Raw genomic sequence first — 22,423 nt, forward strand, 5'->3', positions numbered from 1 at the left:
TTCAAATGAGTGGCTTTATTTGTTACAATAGATACCAATAGACCTTAGTGCAGTACAGTCACTTGCAATAAATACTGTCAATGGGAGATAGTTAAACGTTTGTACACAAAGGAGGCAGGTAAGTCAGACGAGACCTTTGTATGGAAGGGATACTGTACATTAAATTCTTTATTTTGTTTGTAATACTGTGGCCAGTCATTAATCTGAAGATTTCATATATCATTTTATTGAAATGATATCTTAGCCTTTACACAAATGCCATGTAAACAAGTTGCTGAATATTTTTTTCTCTCGTGAAATTGCACAAACCTTTCTCTGTGTGCACCCGAGATCCGTCTGAAATGTTGGGTTGATGATTTTATTACATAGGCCTGGGTCTGAGGTATGATGTTACAGCCGAATGGACCATTGTAAATACACGTAGAGACAGAACACTTTGACAGCAGCTCGATGAAGGATGCTCTCGGGGACCAAGTGTCCAGTCGCTGCCGCTGAGGACAGGAGGGGCAGGCCTCGCTGGACGGCACGGCGGTCTCCGACCATTGATGCCAGGACACTGCTGCTCCCCGCGGGGCCCTGGCACAGCTGGCTGCTTCAGTCGGCATCGCTTCCTCACTCGCTTCCTGAAGTTGTGTTTTAGGAGCTCCTGGAACCTGATTTTTCCCCGCCCCCTCCAATCACGGCTCCTTGGCAGGCGGAGGTGTCGCAAATGCCGGGGGTCCCCTGAGCGCCAACAGCACCGGGAAGGCCAGGATCACCAGGGAGCCCAGGCTCTCCGTGGGCCCCGTCGCGGCCATCTTTGCCAACACCGGGCACACCTTGCGGTCCTTGAGACACACCAGGAAGGTGAGTGGAGACACAGAGAGAGGACATCAGTGGTGTGTCCGTTCAGCCAACCCAAGTCTTGTGTTTCTGTAGCTCGTTTCTTAACTCTGGGAGGGGCCCAGGGGAGGCGCGCTCAGGCCGGAGAAGGACGAGGGCAGAGGCCAGGGCGCAGGAGTCTGGGTTCTGTCCTAAGCAGGGCAGCTCAGACTTGAGAAGAGTCAGCTGGCGCCATGTGAGGAGTGGGCCTGGGGTGAGTGAGGGGGATGCTGACGATGCTGGTGGTAAGCGTGGGAATGGACTAGGTGTGAGACAGAAAGCCCCGTCCCCCCAGGTGGTGGGCACCTGGTCAGGTGGACGGCAGAGGAGAAACCGGGAGCTGGGGGTGCGGGGAGGGGTGGAGTGAGCAAGGAGCTGGGCCGACAGGTGTGTGTTTGCTCCCGGGACGTGTGTGCCGATGCGGCGGCCCCGGGGCAGCCCCCGAGAAGGCTCGGGATGGAACGTGGCTGGGGCTGCCGTCCTCCCTCTCGGCAAAGTATTTATATTCAGCATGAAAGTGCCAATATCCAGGGCACGTGTGGGTCACTTAAGAGAAAATTCTGTTCGAATTTAACTGAAATAGACACTCGATGGCTTTAGTTGTATAGAATTTAACTGAAACTCCTGAACTAAAACAGACACAGGGCGATCTGATTAAAGGGTCGTTAAAACAGTCCCTAACCTGGCCTTTAAGGGTGCATCGTCAGGAGAAAAGTTCCCTCAGAAGAGGGGAGACGTGCTCGGCACCAGAGGTGCCTGTGTAACGTCGGTGACAGCGGCCTCATACCTTGGAGCCCTTGGTCTCCGTCAGGCCCGTCCAGGCCCTCGCCAGCTGGGCCTTTGTCTCCTCTGTCCCCCTGGTTTCCTGTCAAGGGCAAGTGACACACGCATTTGCTTAGAAGCCCCGATTCAGGTTCAGAGACAGACTTCCGCTGCCGGCGAGTGTGCGGTCCTGCCTTTCTACAAGCTGGGTGCCTGCTTCCTAAGCTGTCTACCGAATCAAAAACGTTTAGAAAAGGACACCCAGCAGTGTCGGGCTGGAGGGATTTGACAGAATGCACCCACCCGCGTGACGCGCCAGCCTCAGAGCTGCACTTCTGGACCTTTAGTTTGTTCACAATATTTATGCCTGTGAAACAGCTGAGTGTTTGCCCTGTAGCCCTATGTTCAACGTGATTTTTGACAAATTATCTAAGGTGTTTCGAAACGTCCCCTGAATTGTGTTCTCTCCTCCTCCACCTGCAGCTGGTTTTGGTCTCTGGGAGGGGAGCCGAGGCCCTGCTACGAGGGCCCGCTTGTCGGCCTGTGCTTTGTGTGATGCTGGCCGCAGACAGCTTATCCTGAGTGATGTTCTTGGAAAATTGAGCCTCTTGTCAACATAGTGACGCTCAGTGAGGCGAGCAGCATTGTTGGGCGCCGTCTGTCCTGCCTGATGGTAAAAGCAGTGACACCAGTTTCCTTTCCGTTGGTGTTTGTCACTTTTCCCATCGCAGAGGGTAACACACCTTCTGCAAAGGATCAGGAGCCCCTGGGCCGGGCAGTCGGGGCCTCCCGTGGGGCCTGGGCTTTCCCGGCCTCCAGAGCAGGTCCCCCATCTGCTGGGTCCCCGGGGGGAGATGGAAGCCCAGCCCTGACAGTGGCTTCTGCGTGAAGACCTACAGTATATATTCTCGTTTAATTCAAACAATAACCTTCGGTCATCCCCACCCCGAGGCAGGCGCCCCAGGGAACACGCTGACCCCGCGCCGTGAGGCGGCGGCCTCCCCTGAATTCTGGGCCGTTTTTCTGAGACCCCATAAAGTGATCAATGCTATTTTTGAATTTTATTTTCAAAAGTCTTAAAGGCATTCAGATCCCTATTTAGAGAAAACCTTGTTTGGTCTTTCTTTGAGGACAGCCGTCCCCCCCGCAGACTGTACTGGTACAGATGGCCCAGGGACGGGCAGAACTCAGACAGTCTCCAAGACAACAGGGAGACGTCTGATGGTAAACTTGGGACGGGGTGAGAAGGTGCATTTGACACGTTTGCCCTCTAGTGTTGAAACTATTCAATCTCCCGGCGTCTTAACAGTAATGAAATGATACCTCTAATTCTGGAAGCATTTTCGTCTGCTGAGGTATTTTAACTTAACCTCACAGGGGACAGAAGGAGCTCACAGAAGTAAGTTTCCCTTGGAAACTTTTTTCTTAAGCTCTTTTTCAGAAACAGAAAATTATTTGGTCAATAAGTTTGGAACAAATTGCAATCACGATTTAAATCCTGAACGGGGGCCGTGAGGCTAGCTGCCTGGGGGCAGGCCGGCTGCGGGGCAAACGGTTAGAATGTAAAATGAACTAAGTGTTAAAGGCCTTGTTGGAAGAGGTTAGTGGCCAACAGCTCCCTGTCTGGGCACCAGGCATCCCTACAGTGGCACCCCTGCGTGGGATCCAGATTCTCACCTCGTTTCAACTCGTCCCGAGTTCGTTACAGCCCTTAGAATGGATTTTTGATTTATAATTTTTACTTTTGCCACAGAAATGGTCACACATGCCAGTTTTCATGAAGGGAGGTGCTGTTACGTACAAATGGGGCTCCTGCGCGTTCATTCCTCACATTCTTCTCAACCCTCCTCCCCCAAATGTTATTCTAACGGTATTTGAGAAAACCATCACTTTTTGAAAAACGTTGTCACACCCGTGGGTTTAATAAGGAATTAACTGAGCTGGGCCTGAAAGCATGAAGGGCTGTACCCGAGGCGGCTTCTAGCAACGGCTCAACCTCCCAGGGCTTTTCTAGATGAGCCCGTGGACCCAGAGGGAGGGGAGGGGAGGCGAGGGGAGGGGGCCCCCCCAGGCAGCTCAGACGTGTGTGTCAGACATGGATCGGCAAGGCCAGAAGGACCCTGGCTGAAGGCCAGGTGACTCTGGGCCCATTTCCCCTCTGGGTCTCTTCCCCCGCCCTGTCCCCGCAGGGGAGCCTCTCTGCGTGGTGGGGGTAGATGTCATGGTTGGGGTACTGGCTGGGGGCTCTGGCGTGTGGCCGCGTGGTGGGTGGACTGCACTCACCTCTGGGTCCGGGGTCTCCCAGCTCTCCGGTGGGACCGCGGTATCCAGGGGGCCCTCGAGCCCCGGGGTGACCAATGGAGCCTGGGGGCCCCGGGGGGCCGGGGGGGCCAGCGGGACCCGGCCGACCGATGGACCCTGGTGCTAAGGGCTTCCTCAAGTGCGCGGCTAGCTGTGCGATTTGCTCTTTTGGAAAACAGAGATCAGACATCTGTTCATCAGAAGTGTGTTACATAAAGCACGAATATACTGCCTTTCAAACGAAGTTTGTTCATGGATTGAAAAGGGCTTTAACCGCTTTGGAGACATGTTAAATGCTGTCCAGTCCTCGGTGACCCAAAGAGTGAATCACAGCCCTAGAGCTCCTTAAAGAGCTCATGACTCGGAGAGGCCAAAAGAGCTGAAAGGGCACGATTATTTGACCCTTGTGACCACTTCATCGAGCAGACATTTAGAACATGCCCCGTGCACCAGGCACCGCGGTGAACCCTGCGGGGAGGGGCCCCCTCCAGTGCAGACCCCGAGGACCGCGGGCGGTAGGCCAGCCCGGAGCGTGGCTTGGCTGGAAGGTGGTGGAGGGTGAGGCTGCGTGGGGATGGGGTGAAGGCGAGGATGGGGCTGGGGGTGGGAGGGGCTGCAGCTCCAGGGGCGGGGCCGTGGGCGGGATGGGACGGGACAGAGGGCGCTCACCGCTGACCATCCCCACACACAGCTCTCTGATGTGCTGCTCGCTGGCTTCTTTGCCCTGGAATTCACCCCAAAACCCATCATCGTATTGGGGGGCACGCTGGCATCTCCTTGAGGCACCCCCACTATCACACTCTGCAAAGTAACCTTGATCATCTAGAAGAGAGTTGATCTAAATCCAGGAAAAGCCCGACACCAGTGAGCGCTGGCCCCAGAGAGGGACACGTACCGGGACTCCGGGTTTCCCAGTAATGCCGGGCACTCCTCGCACGCCCTGGAGGCCCATGGGGCCAGGGTGGCCCGGGACGCCGTCTATGCCGCCGGTGCCATTGGGGCCCTGGATGCCCTTGGGACCCAGCTCCCCTCGACTGCCGGACTAGAGGGAAACAGCAGGAAGGGGTGGGTCAGGGCATGGGCTTCTCCCTCTGGGAGAAGAAGGGCTGACAGTTTCCTGACTTCTGACCAGAGCAGGCCTCTGAGATCTGCACGGCCGTCAGGGCCCCGGGGCTGGCCCGGGGGCCCCAAGGAGCCAGCCTCTACCGGGCACTCACCTCTCCTTTGGGTCCGACAGGGCCACTGGGACCCTGCAAAAGAGCAGAAGGGAAGATGTGCATTTTAATTACTTGCGTGTTGTTAGTTGGTGGGAATTACTTCCCCAGGAACCAGCCTAGCCGGTTATTAGTTGGGGACGGAAGAGAAAAGCAAGTCATTCCCTGGAGCTGCATTTGATGGTGTCACAATGGCCACAGTGGTCACTCCTCTTATTCTCGGTTTCGTTTTATGTCGCTGAGGTTGTATTATAGCTACTGAGTTTTTAACCTTATTTTCGCTAAAGGGCGTTCTAGCTGCATAGTCCTTTTTCTCATCCATGTGTACTTTGTTCCCATTCTTTATCTTTTTTAACATCTTTATTGGGGTATAATTGCTTTACAATGGTGTGTTAGTTTCTGCTTTATAACAAAGTGAATCAGTTATACATACACATATGTCCCCATATCTCCTCCCTCCTGCAGAGCTGAGGGTCTCTGTGCCTAAGGCTCCCCCTTCTCCAGCTGTGACCTCAAGAGGCTGCCTGACAGGACGGGGACAGGGACTGGGCCCCAACCAGACAGCAGACGGCCCAGGACCACTCATCCATCCATGCCACCGGCCTCCGCCCAGGCCACAGCTGGTGGCCCCCCTCGAAGCCGGAGGGAGATGGAGGGGCCAGGCTTTTCAGCTCAGACAGCCTGAGTGGTAAGTCGCTGAGAGCACAGTGTGAGGGGCACTGCCCGCCTCGCAGGCAGGGATGGAGCAGGTCGGGGGACTGTTCCCAGGGTCCCATGTGTCAAGGTCATCTAGGAATTCACCAGATGAACGACACTCGCGCACACGACTGAGACCGTCTCAGCTCAAGCTGGGAAAAGTTGGCTCTGGGCTACAAGGTTGTGCTGGAGACGAGGGTCCCTGGGGCTGAGCCCTTCCCGTCTCCTCTAGACTCAGAGGAGGGCTCAGTCACAGAACTGGAGACCCTCACCACTGGGAGCCACGAAGATCTTCATCCCCCAACCCCCTGACTGTTCCGTTTCATTCAGCCCCGAGGTGTGGCTCTGTTGACGCACTCCGTGAGGCTTTTATTCTAAACTCGACCTGAGGTTTAGCTCCGTGGAAGCAGCGCTTTCTGTAGCTCAGTCTCAACGCTGGCTAGTTCATGCTGGAGGCATAGGAGGGGGTAGAAAACCCCAGAGCCGGGCCTGGGGCCACCTCCTGCCTTAGGGGCCAGTCAGCAGCCAGGACGTCCCCTGCGCCTCGGTCCTCAGCTCGGCCCGCCCCAGCCTGGACCTGCAGACGCTTCCCTTGCCCAGCCCCCACCCCGAACGTGGCGAGCTCTGTCGTCGAAAGTGAGGCCGACTTAGTCATACTCACCAGTTCTCCTTTATCCCCAGGAAGGCCGTCGGCGCCCGCGATGCCCTGAAACGACACAGCTCAAGGTTGCAGAACTGTCCACGCTGCCGTCCTCCAACCATGGTGGGAGCCGGTGCCCAAGACCCCGACCCCGGCCCAGGCACCAAGCAGACAGTAAGCAGAGCCTCGGGTGGGTTTAGCCTCTTCTAGGTCCTCCTGCTGCTCCCGGGGGGTCAGAAGCAGAGCTGCGCCACCGCCCCCGCCCCTGCTCCTGGGCCCCCCAGAGAGAAGGTGCTGCCTGGAGAACAAACACTTTTCTAATCTGCTCCTGGAACCCAGATGGCCAGCAGGGAACACGCCCCACTCTGAGGGTCCCAGAGGAGCCGCCCAGGCCACAGGCGTCCCCCGTTGTACCCAGGAGCCAACTGGTCCCGGGTCCGGCTGGGTGCCCAGAGTTGTCAGCCTGGGGGGCGCGGCGGGAGAGGGAGGGAGATGGGAGAGATGAGAAGGATGCCCCCCAGCCCTGAAGACAAAGGGCAGCCCACAGCTGACCTGACCACCGGTCGCTCACCTGGTCGCCCTTTGGGCCTGCAGCTCCTCCCGAGCCCTGGGCAGAGAAAGGCTCAGCGTTAAAGAAACCACAGGGATCCCTGGGCGACCCGTACCCGCTGTGGAGCCAGGACGAGCTGGGGGCACCCGGGCTGCTGTGGAAACAGCCTCCTTCCTGGACGTTTGGCATCCTGGCCCCTACGTGTGCTGGATCCTCCTGTGGAGCCCTCATCTTTTTAGGGGCTCGAAGCCTCGCCCCACGTGGGGTGCACGCTTGTTTCACGGGCCCTGCTGCCGGACAGCAAGGCCTCTGGGCTCGGCACCGCCGGAAAATATTGGATCGTGCGGCGTTTGCACTCACACGATCCCAGGGCAGCTTCCCGCCGCGAGCTGCCGAGTCAGAGCCCAAGCTCGTGTGGATCCCCTTCCCGGGGGACTGCGGGATTGGGGATCACCTTCCCGGGGGACTGCAGGTTAGGGATCACCTTCCCAGGGGGCTGCGGGATCGGGGATCACCTTCCCGGGGGGCTGCGGGATTGGGGCCTGTCTGGGAACTGCCACAATCACCCCTAAAATGCTAAAATAAAAACTGTCCATCGGCGCAGATGGCAGCGCGAGGAAGAACCCGCCCAAAGGGTCCAGAGAGGGAAACTTCCCTGTGACCTCAAAGTGCAGGCGAGGGTGACCGGGGTGGCAGGGGATACAGTAACCGGCCCCTCGCCCCCACGGGGACGGGTGCAGTGTCCAGGGCCTCTCTCTCTACCTCTTGGAGGCCCTGGTGCCCTTGGCATGCCCCTGACCCCTGGCATTTCTGGCCTGAAGGCTGAGGAAGGGCCCACTGTCCCAGCCCCAGGCCGTGGTTTCTGTGGCCCACCAAGCCCGGGATGAAGGGGCGCCAGAGATGGCAGCTCCTGGGTCCTGTCACTGCCAGCAGGTGGACGGACGGCCAAGGAAGGCACCCGAGGTTCCCCTGGGACCTGGTGTAGCGCGGCTAGGCCGGAGCCCAGACACAGCCCACAGCCTCCTCCCGGGGCCCCCGGTCACCCAGACTGGGGCCCTCTGTGTCCCAAATATCATGGGACAATAGGGACACCCACAGTGCCCGACTACTGCGCACCCATGGTGTGAGGTGCCTCTGGGGGCCGCTGACGTGGCGCCGCTGTGTGTCCCGTGGGACTGTGGGTGGGGTGCAGGAGCAGGACACCCCTGCTAGGACAGCCACTTACCCGGTCGCCCATGCCGCCTCGGAGGCCTTGAGGGCCGGGCAGGCCAGGGTCTCCCATGCTGCCCTTCCGGCCCTACAGACAAGGACGCAGCGCGTCAGCCCCCACAGGGAGCCCAGTGGAGGCCCCTCCCCAGCCCGGCTGGCCCACCTGGGCTCCCTGGGCGCAGACCTCACCCACCTGGAAACCGCGGACACCAGGGGCTCCGGGGGGGCCTTGCGGGCCCAGAGCCCCCTGAAAGACAGACAGAGAGTGTGAATCCAGCTCCGCCTCCCCCGCAGGGGCTGGGCAGACACAGGAGCTGGTCCCCAGCCATCTGGCCCAGTTACTGGGGAAAGAGGTGGGAGGGATCCTGGGGGGCAGCTGGGGGTCGCAGAGGTCAGGCATGCCCTCGGGCCCCGTGCGTCAGTCGGACTTGGCGTGGGGCACCGATGCCGATGTCTTCCTTATCTTGGTCTATGGTGGGGCTGAGAGGCGGGGTGCTTCCACCACACCTCCCAGGCCCCAGGTGGGTGCTCCCTCGGCCGGCTGGGTGCTGGGACTTTGCTTCCTCAGCACAGAGGTCTCAAGGACAGGACAGCTCGAGCCTGGCCACCACCGTGTCTCAGCTTTCACAGGCTCAGCCCCTTCATGCACCCAGAATGCCACCGCAGCCCACACAGAAAAGGGGGCCCCTCGGCTGTGGCTCCAGGCCCACCCCCACCCCAGGCTTCATTCCCCCGACTCACCGCTGAGCCCCTGTGGCCAGCCTCGCCACGCTCCCCGGGCACGCCAACGTCTCCCTACACTCGGGGAGGGGGACAGAGGGTGTCAGCGGGGTCCGCGCACACGGGTTGGGGGTGAGGGCTGCAGATACTCACGGGGACACCGGGCTCTCCTGAGGGGCCAGCCTCGCCCAGCTCTCCAGCTCTGCCCTGCAGGGGAGGGGGGAGCCCTGCGTGAGCTCCGCCCACATCCCTCTGCCCAGGATCCAGGCTGCGGCCTACCCGCTTCCCCCTTTCCCCCTCCGCCTCCCCTCCCCTCCCCGCTCCCCTCCCCAGAAGAAAGAAGCCACCTACCGGTTCTCCTTTCTCACCCTTGGACCCTGCTCGTCCAGGGAGACCCTGCAGGTCAGAGGTCAGAGGTCAGCATACAAGACCAGAGGCAGAGCACCCCCCAAGGGTGAGGGGCTCCTGCAGCCTCCCCGGCCTTGATGCACAGCCCCCTGCAGGCGCCCCCACTCAGGAACCCACGGGAGGAGACCACTGACATTGTCCCTGGGGCCATGGCAGGAGCCCCATGCACTCACCGGCAGCCCATTGGGACCCTTCTCTCCCGGGGCACCATTGCGACCAGCTTCTCCCTGTGGGAGTTTGGGGGGACATGGGGTGCTGAGGCCCTGGAGGCTGAACTCCCTGCAGACCCCTCCTCCCCTGCAGAGCGCCAGCCAGTACCAACCTTCTCGCCATCGAGTCCCAGCACACCGTCCCGGCCATCCTTGCCCGGCATGCCCTGGGGACAGTGGATGGCGTGAGGCCCAGTGGGTCTGGTCACCCTCCAGATCACGCCGACCAGCCCCTCCCTTCCCCAGCCCCCCCCTTCCCCAGCCCCCTGCACTAGGTCTGCCCTCCTGGGCTCAGGGGGCAGGTAGTAACCTGTGCTGCCCTCCGATGGTGCAGATGAGGGCGGTGAGGATGCACCCAGACCACACGCTGCCCCCCGCGTCCCGCGTCCGCCCAGACTCTTCATGTGCCCCAGGGAAGTTCTGCTGTGCCCACTTTATGGACGGGGAAACTGAGGCTTGGGAGCCAGGATTTGGGCTCAGGCCTGCCGAATCCTAGAGGCTTGACTAATTTTGGAATCTCAGACACAGCCGTGTGCTGGGAAGGTGCCAGGAGAGCAGCTGGGGTCCCTCCCTCCCCTCCTTCAGCCTCCCACTGCCAGGCTGTGCTACCCCAGGTGGCCTCCCAGGGGCCCATCCTCTAGGGCCAGGATGGGGAGGGGACCAGGAGGAAGTGGGGGTCTGGGCTGGGCATGGGCACATAGCAGGGATGAGGGGGCACAGGTGGGGAGGGCCAGTGCTCAGGACCCTCAGAATGCCCCCCACCTGTGCCACCCAGTCCCCCTGGAATGCAGATGAGCCCAGCCCGAGACCCTCTACCTCTGTGTGGTCTAGACGGCAAAAGATTCCGTGGCCTCTGGCAAAATGCAAGCGTGCGGGCCCTTCACCCACAAATTAGGCATTTCCAGAAGGCGACAGCAGAGCGAAACAAGGGAGGGCCAGTGGCCCGCGCAGGTGGCCCAAGTATAGCCCAGGGCCGTGGGAGGAGAATGACTCTCCCGGGGAAGCAGGTGCAAAGGGCAGGGAGCAAGGGGCCGGCAGAGCCCCCTCCGCCCCTATGCTGGCATCCACGGGCACTCACCGGCTCTCCGACCAGCCCGGACATGCCAGGGACGCCTTTAGGACCAGGCCTGCCCTGAAAGACAGGCAAGGGACCGCAGTTAGGCCCATCGGGACTGCTCCTTCCAGATACCTCACTAGGTCCGGGGAGGGGGGCGGGGAGGTAGGCCCGGGAGCCTTAGGCGTGCCGTGCACACCACTTTCTAGGTGTTGAGCTTGGGCTGGGGACAGCTGTGTAGGCTGGGTCCAACCCCAGGGGAAAAGGCCCGTCACCCCGGGAGCTGAGGACCCCGTGGATGCGGCGGCATCACATGGCCGCCTCCTGGACCTCCGGCCGCTAGGCTCAGGCCGGGGGAAGACGGGATTGGTGCAGAGACGGTCACTTCATTCCGTGAGGTGCTGAATTATCTCTCAGCTTCACTTATGTTCTGCTTAACCCGAGAGTCGTTTTCTCTGTTACTGCCTCTCACAGCTGGGCATCCTCGGCCCAAGGTCAGGCCCCACCGCCCGGGGCCTCTTGACGGATGTCAGGGGCCAGGGTGCGCACTCAGAAGTGTGGTCCTCCGGACCCTGCCCTGCTGCTCCGGAGAGGCGTTGCCGAGGTGACAGTAGCTTCAAGGAGCCACGGGGGCAACAAGGCCGGGGGACTCCTGGGGGAGCTGCCTGGGCAGGGGGAGGGCTGGGACCCCCAGGCCCAGCTCGGCACTGTCCAGCGGCTCCCCCCCACCCGCAGGAGAGGGCAGCTGCCCCTCGCCTCCCTGGACTTACCGTCCATCCCCCACCACCACCCACCCGCCCTGTGGATCAGGTTATCCCAAGGAAGGACCCAGAGAACACAGGCTCTCTCACTTACGAGGTCGCCCTTGGGGCCGCGCAACCCCTCTGGGCCCCTCTCGCCTCTGTCACCCTGCAATGACAAGGGGGGACAGGGAGAGAGTTAACTCAAGAAAGTGGGAGAGCAGGGTGACGATGCTGAGGGTCACAGAGGTCAGAGGGACACTCACCACACCTCACCTCATGTCTGGAAAGAGAGAACGCAAATCTCCCACGAAGGACGGGCTGACTCTGGACTCGCCCCCTCCCCCCAGGTGTGTCCACTGGTACCTGCCCAGGTGTGCCACATGTGATTCCCCCCAGGTGTGCCCACGGGATGGGCAGCCCAGTGGGGCTGGGGGAGGCGTCAGAGTGAGCAAGAGAGAAGAGAGCCTGGGCCTGCACGGGACCACCCCCCACCCCCAGACACACGTACCACTTTCCCAGGGGCTCCTGGGATCCCGGGGGGCCCTCGGAATCCGATGGGACCCTGTGGAGGAGAAGGGGCACCTGAGCCTCTCCTCTGAAGCCTGGGCAGCATCCCCCAGCACCCGGCTCCATCTGGAGAGGCCGGCCGGGAGCCCCCTCCCAAGCCCCCCAGCAGGCCCCTCCCCCGTCATCCCCACAGTGGTCCCCAAGCCCCTCCCCCTCCCACATTTGCCAAGGCCTCCCCTGCTGTCCCGTTTGCCTCTCCCATTCCCTTTGGGCCCAAGCCACAAAAGCCTTCACAGGCCCCGGTTTTGGGAAACATCCAGTGAGTGGAGGCCCAGAGGGCTGCGGTCACACAGGCCACCTGTGGCCGCTGGTGAGGACCCATGCTCAAGGGGCCCATCTAACGTCTGGAGGTGGCCCCCCAGCCACCTCTTGACCTCGGGCTGGCCCACAGTCCCTCAAGGGCCAGGCAGCGGGGGGCTGGTGGACTTACCCGGTCCCCGGGGGGTCCTAGTGGCCCTGGAAACCCTTGTAGGCCCCGTGGACCCTGCAGGGAGAGAGCTGGAGCTGCAGGGCCTGGGTCGGCAGCCCCCGGGACCGCACACCTCCCAGGAGCTGCTGAAGGGCTCTGGTATATTCCCCAAAACCCTGCCTCAGGACCCGCACCTGATTCCCGTCCTGGGAGTTGGTGGACTGTCCCCACCCCACATCCTCACCTGTCCAACACCCCCCTTACTCACCTGCAGCCCCACGGTGCCTGGGATGCCAGGGGGCCCGGGGGGGCCGGGGTCACCCTGCGGGACAGATGGGTGGCGTCAGCCCCGAGCTCTCCCCCACCTCTCCGAGCCCACGGCCCCACCCCGCTGCCAGAGCCCTTGCCATGCGGGGCATCGCCCCACTTCAGAGCTGAGCCCCCAAGGCCCAGAGGGGTGGCCCCGTGTCCTCCCCCGCCCTCCCCAGACACCTCCTCCTGGCAGCGGCCAGCCCCTCTGCTGCTCACACGGCAGTCTGGCGGCTCGCACCGCGCTAGAGGGCACCCAGCGTCGCCCGCAGCCTGTGGGTGAGGATGCCCAGATGCCCTCCAGGGCAGTGGCAGGGACTACTGGGGGCCACTTCGGGCTGAGGCCCACCTTCTCCAGCCCGCAGCGGGCCCGCCCAAGCTCAGGGAGCTTCCGTGTGAGGCCAGGTGTTGCGGGCTCTGTCCAGAGACCCTGCCCCAAATCACCCGCCTCTAAGAGCCAGGCCCCGAGGGGAGGCGTGCACAGAAGCGGCTCCGTCAGAGGGCACCGAGATGCAGCCAGCACGTCCTCACACCCCCCCAGCCCTGCCAGAGACCCAGCCCCCACGCCCCCAAGTGCCTGTGCCTCCCAGCCACCCCCGGGCGCCACCCAGCCGCCAGCCGCCTTCACCTTCTCGCCATCCTTGCCGACTTCTCCTTGCTCCCCTTTGTAGCCGGTGGGTCCCTGAAAGACAGCGGCGGGTGGACGGTACAGACCCCACAAGCGGCCCTGAGCCAGTTAAGGCCTGCCTGGCCCACCAGCCCAGCTGGGGAAACAGAGGCCCGGTTGGGAGGAGAAGGGCTGGGCCAGGGAAGGGGGCTGGGGGCCTGAGGCCAGCCTTCCCCCACGCCCTCTCTCAATGCCCCCCCCAGTCCCCAGCGGGTCACCGAGGTGAAGGGGGACAGGGACAGAGCGAGGTCCCCCAGCAGGGCAGGGGCCAGCCCGCCTTGCTTCCCGCAACAATCCTGCAACCAGGGCAGGCTTTCTGGACGCCCACCTCCCCCCGGACCTCCGCCCACACGGGGGCCCCGCCGCCTCCTAGGGTGTGAAGGTGAGCTGGGGTCTGAGTCAACCCTCAGTGGCCGCTCACCTTGAACCCTGGCATTCCTGGGGGCCCCGGTGGGCCTGGCGGGCAGATGGCCGGGCACTGTTGGGAAGCAGAATGGTCAGACCCCTCCCAGTAAACCTGGGGCAGCGCTGAGGTCAGAACCCAGGGGCCCGGAGGTGGGCCATTTGGGGTGGGTGAAGGGGAGCTCGGGCCACATGGGGGCCTCCTGGGGAGCCCAGACAGGGCCTCATTCAGGGCCACCGTGGGGCGCGGTGAGGGGCCGCAGAGCCAGAGCGCGGCCGCCGGCCCCTCATAGCCGGCTCCGATGTCTCAGCCCCAGCGCAGGTTCAAAGCAGCTATTCAGCGTCATGGCCGCCGGCTGCACAAAGGGGCCTTTATCACGCGCCCGGCTCTGCAGCCAGCTCTGCTCAGGGGTCCCCTCGGCGCCAGAGGGGCCTCGGGGAGGGACACGTGGTCCTCGGGCACAGGCCGCATGCTCCACACCTGGGGGCTCGGCGAGCCCAGGGGCGGCATGGGGGTGTCTGGATCATTCCACAGCTGCTCTGGTACAGAGCCAGTGTCCTCCTCTTTCCAGAAGACCCCCAAACCCTCCCTTAGAACACCAACCGTCAAGCACTCGGGACATGGGCTGGGGAGAGAAGGGCAGCAGGGGCCCCTGTGGGCAAGCGGGCTGGGCCAGGCTCTCCCTTTAATAACTTCCAGCCGCTCCGAGGAGGAGGCCGGGTGCTGGCCTGGCCCACGAGCAGCTGTGCAAACGAAGCCCACAGGCCCCAGGCCTCCAAAGTCACTGTTTTCTTCTGACGGGAGGCACAGCTCAACAACCAAAAGCGGGTCCCAGACTCCGGGCTGGAAGCTTCTGTGACGGGGAAACCTCCCGTCCGCGCCCCCAGCGCAGCCACGCTCTCCGTGCCGAGGGGCGGGGCGGGGCGACACGTGATTCTGCTTAAATTGACTTCAGTCCGTGCTGCTGCGCATGCCAGGGTAGACCGGTGAGGCGGGGAGGGGCAGCTCAGGGGGGACCGTACCCAGAGCTGGTGCCGCCGGCACTGAACCCGTCCCTAGGGGCCCCCATCCCTGCCTCCCTGTGCTCTCCAGACGGGCCCCTCCCACCAAGACAGGCACCCCGACAAAGGGCTTCACAAAGACAGCACATGCCCACCTGAAGGTCAGTAACTCCTTCGGGAAGGACCCCTGGGCGACCCTGGAACAGAGAGACGCCAGCTTTGACGTGGCCCCCCCTTCCCTCCCCCCGCCCACTCAAGACCTCCAGGGGACTCAGGGGCCCTTCATCCCCCCATGGCCAGTGCCAGGTACTGCTGGTCCCCCCCCTTGCAGGGCATGTGACAATGACAGAAACCACCTGCCCTTGGGGCGGGGTGGCCACCAGGCCTGAGCCTCACTAGCCCTGGGTCAGCTGGGCGCACAGATCCGGCCTGGACTTGGCTCACGTCTGGGGTGTGGCCAGGACTCTCGACGTGGACATGGGAGCTGGGGCTGGGGGCGTGGGGGGCCTGAGGACGGGCACCCTGGGGACAGGGAGGCAAGCCCACCAAGCAGTCGTCACGCCTGGGACTTCTCCTGAGAGGCTCTAGAACCCCACCCAGTACTCACAGGGGGGCCGGGAGGTCCCGGGGGGCCAGGGAGGCCTGGAAGTCCAGAGGGTCCCTGTGGGGGGATGATGGCTTAGACGGAGCAGGGCCAGCCCCGACCTGAGTGAGGGGCCCCGCGACTTCCAGAGAGAAGATGCCCCTATGGGGGCACCCCCAGTGTTGCCGTGCTGGCCCGCCCCAGCCCCGCACGTCCTGAGGTCTGCGCTGCCCTGTCCTGGGTGTCAGCCACGAAGGCCCACCAAGAAAGAGGGCGAGGGGGGGCTTCCCTGGCGCAGTGGTTAAGAATCTGCCTGCCAATGCAGGGGACACGGGTTCAAACCCTGGTCCGGGAAGATCCCACATGCCGCGGAGCAACAAAGCCCGTGCGCCACAACTACTGGGCCTGCGCGCCTAGAGCTCGTGCTCTGCAACAAGAGAAGCCACCGCAGTCAGAAGCCCGCGCACCGCAACGAAGAGTAGCCCCCGCTCCCCGCTACTAGAGAAAGGCCGCGCGCAGCAACGAAGACCCAATGCAGCCAGAAATAAATAAATAAATAAAATAATTTTTAAAAAAGAGGGCGAGGGGGAGGGAGAGGAGGAGCACAGGGAGGCGGCGACGGGGGAGGGAAAAGGGAAGGAAAGCGGGGAGGCCCCCCCCCATGGTTGCATTTGGGGAGTCCTGGCAGACACTCACCGGGGGACCCCGGAGGCCAATTCCGCCTGGGATGCCGCTCACCCCTGCCTCTCCCTGGGGGAGGTAAGAAGTGAGAGATGGGGGTCTGCACCCAAGGAGCTCTGAGGATCCCCGGGGAGTCCAGACCAGGCTCCCATATCCCTACACAGGGCCAGCCTGCCCTTTCCCCCCAGCCCCAGTCCTGGTCTGGGACCTGGTCGCCATGTTGGCTCGGGGTGTGGCGGGCATGCTCGGGGGTGGGGGGGGGCACGAGGGTTATCAGTACTCACGGGGGGTCCAGGGAGGCCTTTGCCCTGCAATGCCAAGCATGGGGTCAGAGCTTGCTTGGGACGGGAGGAGGTCGCCCAGCACCGCCCCCCCCCCCCGTCCCCCTGAGCTGTCAGGTGAGTTGCTGGGGATGAGAAGGCACAGCCCAGATAGCACCTAGGCCCCCAGCCCAGGGACCAGCCCCCAGGAGAAGCTGCAGAGGGGCAGCAGACGTGGCATTTTGGGGCCCCTCAAACTCCCACCAGGAGGAGAAGACAGTACTCACCCCCAGCCCAGGTGGCCCTGGGGGTCCCAGACTTCCCTGTGGAACGAAAGGGGGCGTCAGGGGTGGGCTGGGCCCAGGCACCGTCGCCTATGTTTGCAAACCTGTCCCCTTCCCTCTCAAGTCCATCTCCCCTGAGGAAGGGGTTCTTGTTTTATAGAAGACCGACAGGGGGTGGGGGGGACCTCTGATGTCCCAGGGGCCTGGGACTGGTCCTTTACCAGCAGTCCTGAGGAAAAGCCTCCTACTGCAGGCCACCAGGAAGGCACATGCCAGGTGTGACCTGAGCCACACAGCATAGCCTGATGCCCGGCTCCTCCAGGAAGCCCTCCGGACTCCTTGGTCCACAGTAGGAAGCCCCAAACCTCCAGCAGCTGGTGGCCTGCCCGTCCGCCCAGCACCCTCCTGGTCCTCTTGCTGCCTTGCATCCCAAGAATGAGGCCCTTGTTCAGGAGGCCCTTCCCCTCCTGTGGCCCAGGCTCCCCGCAGAAAGCCTGGAGCTAGTCCCCCCTCCTCCCTTCCCCCACTTTCCCCCACTCCCCCACGTCCTTGGAAACATCAAAGGACCTGACGGCTGCAGGCAGCCACTCTCTTCCTTGTTTCCCACTCAGAACACTCCTACAGCCCAGTTCCCAAAGGCAGGGCTGTGTCCTGGCGCCTTCCCCCCATCACAGCCCCCCTGCCCTCTGCACCCCAGGGCTGGGGGACAGTCACTTCTCGAAGGGGGACAGGGAGGGAGTTGTCGGTCTCAGCTTTGCACTTGGAGCCACGAGAGGAGTTGGTTGGTCAGAAAGGGGGTTTTGGTGAACAATGGTCAGACTCGGGGGACAGGCTGGGTGACCGTGGGCCCCTAGGGTGGGCACAGAGAGAGGGGCAGCAGCTCACCAGAGGAGGAGGAGGGCATGTGGGGCCGCTCACGCCCCAACCATACCAGCCCCCGCAGCACGGTCTGAGGGCTGGGACAGCTCTGACCAGAGGGGGCGGGGGGGCACTCATCACCCTGTGTCCTCATGCCCTCCAGCCCCCTTCCACCCCATGGCAGGGGCGGGGCCCAGCCAGTGCAGTCACAGCAGCTGCCCTCAGAACCCACACCCTGTGGACAGGTGGTGCTCAGCCTGGCCGCCCCTGGCTGGGACCTCGCCCCTGAGCTGAAGCCACTGGACGCGGTGCCTGCCTTACCCGTTCTCCGGGGGCGCCCTTGGGTCCAGGGGGTCCATCGTGCCCGGTCAGACCCTGGGGAGGGAGGTGGAAAGAGGGATGGAGGGTTCACATGGGAAGGACGTGCCCTCTCGGGGAAGAAGCAGGCGTGGGCCCCACCCTAACTAAAGCCGGTCGGTCGAGAGAGGCCGGAAAGACCCTCGGGCCGGGCACCTTCCCCTCTGGCCCCACCCACCGCCCCCTGGTGGGAAGCCAGCGGCTGGAGCACCTGCCGGAGTGGGCAAGCCCAACGGGCAGGAGAGTTCCCCTCTGACATCCCCTCCAGTGCATGCGAAGCCCCCGGGCCTGGGGCCAGGCCTTAAGCTCCCGAGGAGCCCCTGACGCAGGCACCCTGGGGCTCGGAGGGGTCTGGATAATGGGCCTTTGTTCCCAGAGAAGCCAGAGCTGGCGGGACTTCCACCTCGCCTGTGCGCTGGCGCTGGCGTCTGGCAGACGGGGCCAGACACTAACAGGCATGGGACGAAGGCCAAGGGACCCTGCCGGGGGACATCCGGAGACACTCTTGGGCCTGGCTTTCCTGCTTGAGCTGGCCCAGTTGGAAAACAGCAATTAAATCTGACTCCTGGGCGCTGGGATGGAACCCATCCAGGCTGGGAGGGGAGTGGGGGGCTCGTGGGAGGAGAAGGAGGGGCCGGCACACTCACATCCACACCAGGCAGTCCCGGCATCCCGGCTTCTCCTGGTTTCCCTGGCTTCCCCGGGGCCCCTTTCGGTCCCTGTGGAGGGAAAGGGCAGAGGTGTGAGCAAAGCTCCAGCCAGAGCCTTGGGCTTCACCAGGGAGAAGAGTGTCCTCCAGCGGGGCACGACCTAGCAGCCCTAGAGGGGCCCCTCTTCACCAGAGCCCCAGCCCTCCTGCTGCCCTGCCCACCCCTTGCTGGCCCCAGGAGGCCTTACCCCTCCAGCTGCCCCTCTACCCTCCTTCGGTCACATCTGGAGGACACTCACCCAGACGCTTTGGCCTCCCCAGCTAAGGGCCAGTGGGCCCCTCTGTGGGCCCCTCCGTGAGCCCGGGACCCTCAAGTCCAGGGCCTGAACGGCTCCAGGACGGCTCACTTGTGGGACCTCTGGCGGGCTGGATGTGCAGGTCTGTACGGACCTCTTCCCTGACCTGCCAGCACTTGCGGAGACTCACTGGGTCCCACCCACGCCCCTCCCACCTCTTCCCGCTCTGCCCCTGCTCCAAGGCCGCCCTTTGGCAACCCGGGGCCCAGCATGGTGGGAAGGGGTGTCAGTGACCCCCCTGCTCTAGGCCCACCCGTCCCCTCCAGACTAGAAGGCGGCCTCCTCCCCCCACCCCACCCACCCCACCCCCCACACCCCGCAGCCAGGACACTCACCAAGGGCCCAGGCAGCCCTGGAGGACCAACTTCTCCCTGCAGAGAGGGAGACGCCCACACGTGACCAAGGGTCCTCTGGAAGCTCCGCCCAGGGGAGCAGAGCTGGGCCCCAGAGGAGGCCCCAGGAGGCAGGATGGAGCCCCTCACCCCATCATCCACACCTGTAGGCACCTCCCCTCTAGGGCCAGGTGCAGAGGCAGGTGGTGGGGAGAGGGGTGAGCTGGACAGACTGGGGATTTGAGCCCACTTTGAGGGCACAGGGACACCCCAGGAACGGTGGGAGGCGTCATGAAGCCCCACCTCTCCGCCTGCCTGAGAAACTCCAGAAACCCGGTGGGAGGTGGCAGCCTCCAGACACACAGAGGGCCGGGAAGGCACCGTGGCACCCTCTCCACCCTGACGGCCACCGGCTCTGAAATCTTCCCCCCGAGGCTTTCAGGCCAGGCTTTAAGTGGAAACGTCCCCAGAGGGAACGACTGGGGAGCCCTGGGGCGCCAAGTGCCCAGCCCCACCAGGAGGGGAGGCCACCTGGGTCCAGGGCCCCATACAGCCACACTGAGCGACGGCTCTGCGGGTGGGGTGGCGGGAGGGAGACTCAGGACCATCAAGGGCCAGGCAGGGCCCTGGGGACTCAGAAGGAGGCAGGTTCTACCCAGGGAACAATACTGGTGAGGACAGGCCTGGAGGGCCCTGACTCTCGGACGTGGCTGAGTCGGGGGCTCTCAGCCCGCCGGGTCCTGGGGGCAGCCTTCAGGGTCTCATCTGCCTCCCACACAGCTTCGGCCACGCCTAGGCGGGGGCGCCCTTGGAGGAGGCCACTTCCGGGGCAGAGCCAGCCCCCAGCCCCTCTAAGGCTGGCTCCAGCCTCTAGTAGCCGCCAACGAGACCCACCCAGGGGGACAGCTTTACCCCCAGAAAAGAGGAGTGCAGACCCCTCTGGGGACCCAGAGACACACACCCAGTGCCCACACCTCCAGCCCCAAGAGCACCATGGAGCCACCCGCCCCTGTCCTGGGGAGGCAGTCCCCGGGGGGTCCGCCCCGAGAAGGAACAAGGATCGTCTTTGTCCCGTTTCACTCCCCACAGGGGCGCTGGCTCATCGCCCCAGCCCTGGGAGGTGCAGTTAGCTTTCTCTCCAACAGGACTGGGGCTCAGGGAGGTTGGGGCGGCAGCGAGAACCCCACAGAAGCTCCCCGGCCATCCCCGCCCACACACTCACATCAATGCCGTCCTTGCCTGGCTTCCCAGGTGGTCCTCGGGGGCCGGGGGGGCCTCGAGGTCCCACTTTCTGAAATGGAGAAATGTCATCAGGCAGCTGCAATCTCACTCTCTCCCGCTGGCGGGGGCGGGGGGTCCCCCTGGTTGGAGGAGAGCTAGGGCCTGTCCAGGGCCTTGGCAGGGTCCCCTGCCACCTCGCCTGGGCAGGAGGGGCTGCGTGGGGGCTGAGCCCCGCAAGCAACAAAGGCCACTTTGTATCTCTCTGGTGGAGACAGCGCTGGCACCGGACCCTGCCTGGTGAGGAGGGGCAGGCCCTGCGCGCATCTCCGAGGTGTCCCGGCGTCCGTGGAGGCTAGCCGGGGGATGGCGAGGAAGCTATGGGGCGACAGGACTGTGCCCGCCGTCCCCGGGGCCCCGGGCTCCCCAGCTCCCTCGCTGCCCCCGGGGGCGAGGCGGGGAGCTTATTCCCTGGCTGTGCTGCTCAACGCAGACCTCAGAGCCACGGACCCCCACCCCAGCCGCCTTCCAAGGCGAACCCAGCGCACCGGGGTCCCGCGCTCACCTGCGCCCCGGTCACGGTCACGGTGGCGGCCAGCAGCTGCCCAAGCAGGAGCAGGGCCAGAGCGGCGGCTCCGGCCATGGCTGCACACACGCTCTGAGCGGAGCCGGCGGGGTGGCAGCGGCCTGAGCTCGGCTCGGCGGGCGGGGCTGCCGGTGGGCTGGACGCCAGTTCCCGCCCCACTGGCCCTCACACAAGCCCCCCATTCAGCTGGGCCCACCTGGGTGGGCGGGGGCTTCTGCGCTGCCCCGCGCCTCCCTGCCGAGACAGTCGGGGAAGAAAAGAAACCCAGTGGCGTTTTTTTGGCCAGCCTCTGAGTTAAAATTACCCTGGGACTGGTGAGGTACACACATGCACCTTTTAGCAAGCAAGAAAGAGGCTCTTTTCTCCCCTTGGTCCTCGACCAGGGTGTGGAGAGGGAGAATCCCACGTTGAAGGGCTCCTTTGGAGAAGGGGCAGTCCTGTCAGCGGGGTGGGTGAGTCCCATACTCCTCCCCAGGGTCCGGAGCGGGACCCAGGCTGCCCAAGGCCCAGGAAGACCCCCAGAGAGGGTGAACACGCCTGTGCCAGGGGTGAGACAGGGCCCACCACGGCCCCGGTTCCCACTCCGGGGCCCTGCCGTGGGCAGAATAGACTCTAGGGCCATGCCTGCTAGGCTGGAACGCCGCCCACAGGGCCCTCTCCCCAAACTTTAACTGTACTGAGTGGTCCACCCATGTGAACCAGCAGTGGCAAAGGCCGGACTCTCACCCGGCACCGCCCCCCGAGAGCCAAGCGGGGGCCCTGCAGAGAGGAAGGCAGGCCCACCGTGGTCCTGAGGCCCGAGCAGGAGCCCTGAGGCTGGCGTGGGCCGTTCCCGTTGCTCACAAGCCTTGGCAGCCCAGCGGTTGCCAGATTGGGCACGCTCTGCTTCACCCCGGGAGCGCATGGGGACAGCAGGGTAAAGGGCAGCCCCCGGGGACACTCAAACATCCAGGTCACCTGCAGAGCCCACTGAACGCCCGGAATCCCAGCCCCGCCTCAGGGGTCTGAGGCTTTAGAATTCCCTGGGAAATGCTGCTTTAGGATGAGCTTCGTTTCTGCAGGTGAGAGCTCAGAACTTTTGAGATGACGGGAATTAGCCCAGGAGGGAGCATGCAGCTAACGGAAACAGTTAAAACCTCCCCTCCCCGTTGGGTTCAGCTGTGGGCTGCTCGTCAGGCTTGGCCACACCCTCCAAAGGGAGGGTGGATTCTATCAGGAAGGGCCAAGAGGATCCCCAGAGTTCCAGCCTTCCCGCCAAGTCAGAGTCATCTTAGGACATCCTCAGAGATGCAGTGCGGGGCTGGGCGTAGGGCACGCAGCTTCACCCCACCCCTACCTCCAAGGCACCTCCCGCCCGGAGCCTTCTCCTTCCTGCGCTGCTGGGCCAGACTCAGAGGAAGCCTGGCTGGGAAGCGGCTGGAACACCCCCCCCCCCCCCCCCCGCCTTACAAACTCACTCCCAGCTCTGTGCAGACCCTCCCACCTGCTGCCAGGAAACACCCTCCCCCTGGAGAGCGGCCCCTGCCTCGAACCCAG

At 63.5% G+C, this 22,423-nt stretch overlaps 1 protein-coding gene across 1 annotated transcript; it reads right to left on the reverse strand.

Moving 5' to 3' along the window:
- Positions 1-18: 18 nt before the first annotated feature.
- Positions 19-20,988, reverse strand: COL9A3 (collagen type IX alpha 3 chain). Its single transcript, XM_060123636.1, has 32 exons — positions 20,867-20,988; positions 20,306-20,374; positions 19,087-19,122; positions 18,394-18,465; positions 17,711-17,764; positions 16,535-16,570; positions 16,272-16,295; positions 16,003-16,056; positions 15,331-15,384; positions 14,879-14,920; positions 13,741-13,797; positions 13,281-13,334; positions 12,612-12,665; positions 12,365-12,418; positions 11,876-11,929; positions 11,480-11,533; positions 10,649-10,702; positions 9,684-9,737; positions 9,535-9,588; positions 9,305-9,349; positions 9,107-9,160; positions 8,975-9,028; positions 8,427-8,480; positions 8,250-8,321; positions 7,046-7,081; positions 6,496-6,540; positions 5,142-5,174; positions 4,820-4,966; positions 4,594-4,648; positions 3,907-4,089; positions 1,649-1,726; positions 19-827 (listed from the first exon to the last, which is right to left on the reverse strand). Exons 1-32 carry the CDS (start codon positions 20,942-20,944, stop codon positions 637-639), a joined length of 2,055 nt encoding a protein of 684 aa, XP_059979619.1. The 5' UTR covers positions 20,945-20,988; the 3' UTR covers positions 19-636.
- Between the last annotated feature and the right edge of the window lie 1,435 nt (positions 20,989-22,423).

This window comes from Lagenorhynchus albirostris, chromosome 15, assembly GCF_949774975.1.
Source record: "Lagenorhynchus albirostris chromosome 15, mLagAlb1.1, whole genome shotgun sequence".
In the NCBI taxonomy this organism is placed as follows: domain Eukaryota; kingdom Metazoa; phylum Chordata; class Mammalia; order Artiodactyla; family Delphinidae; genus Lagenorhynchus; species Lagenorhynchus albirostris.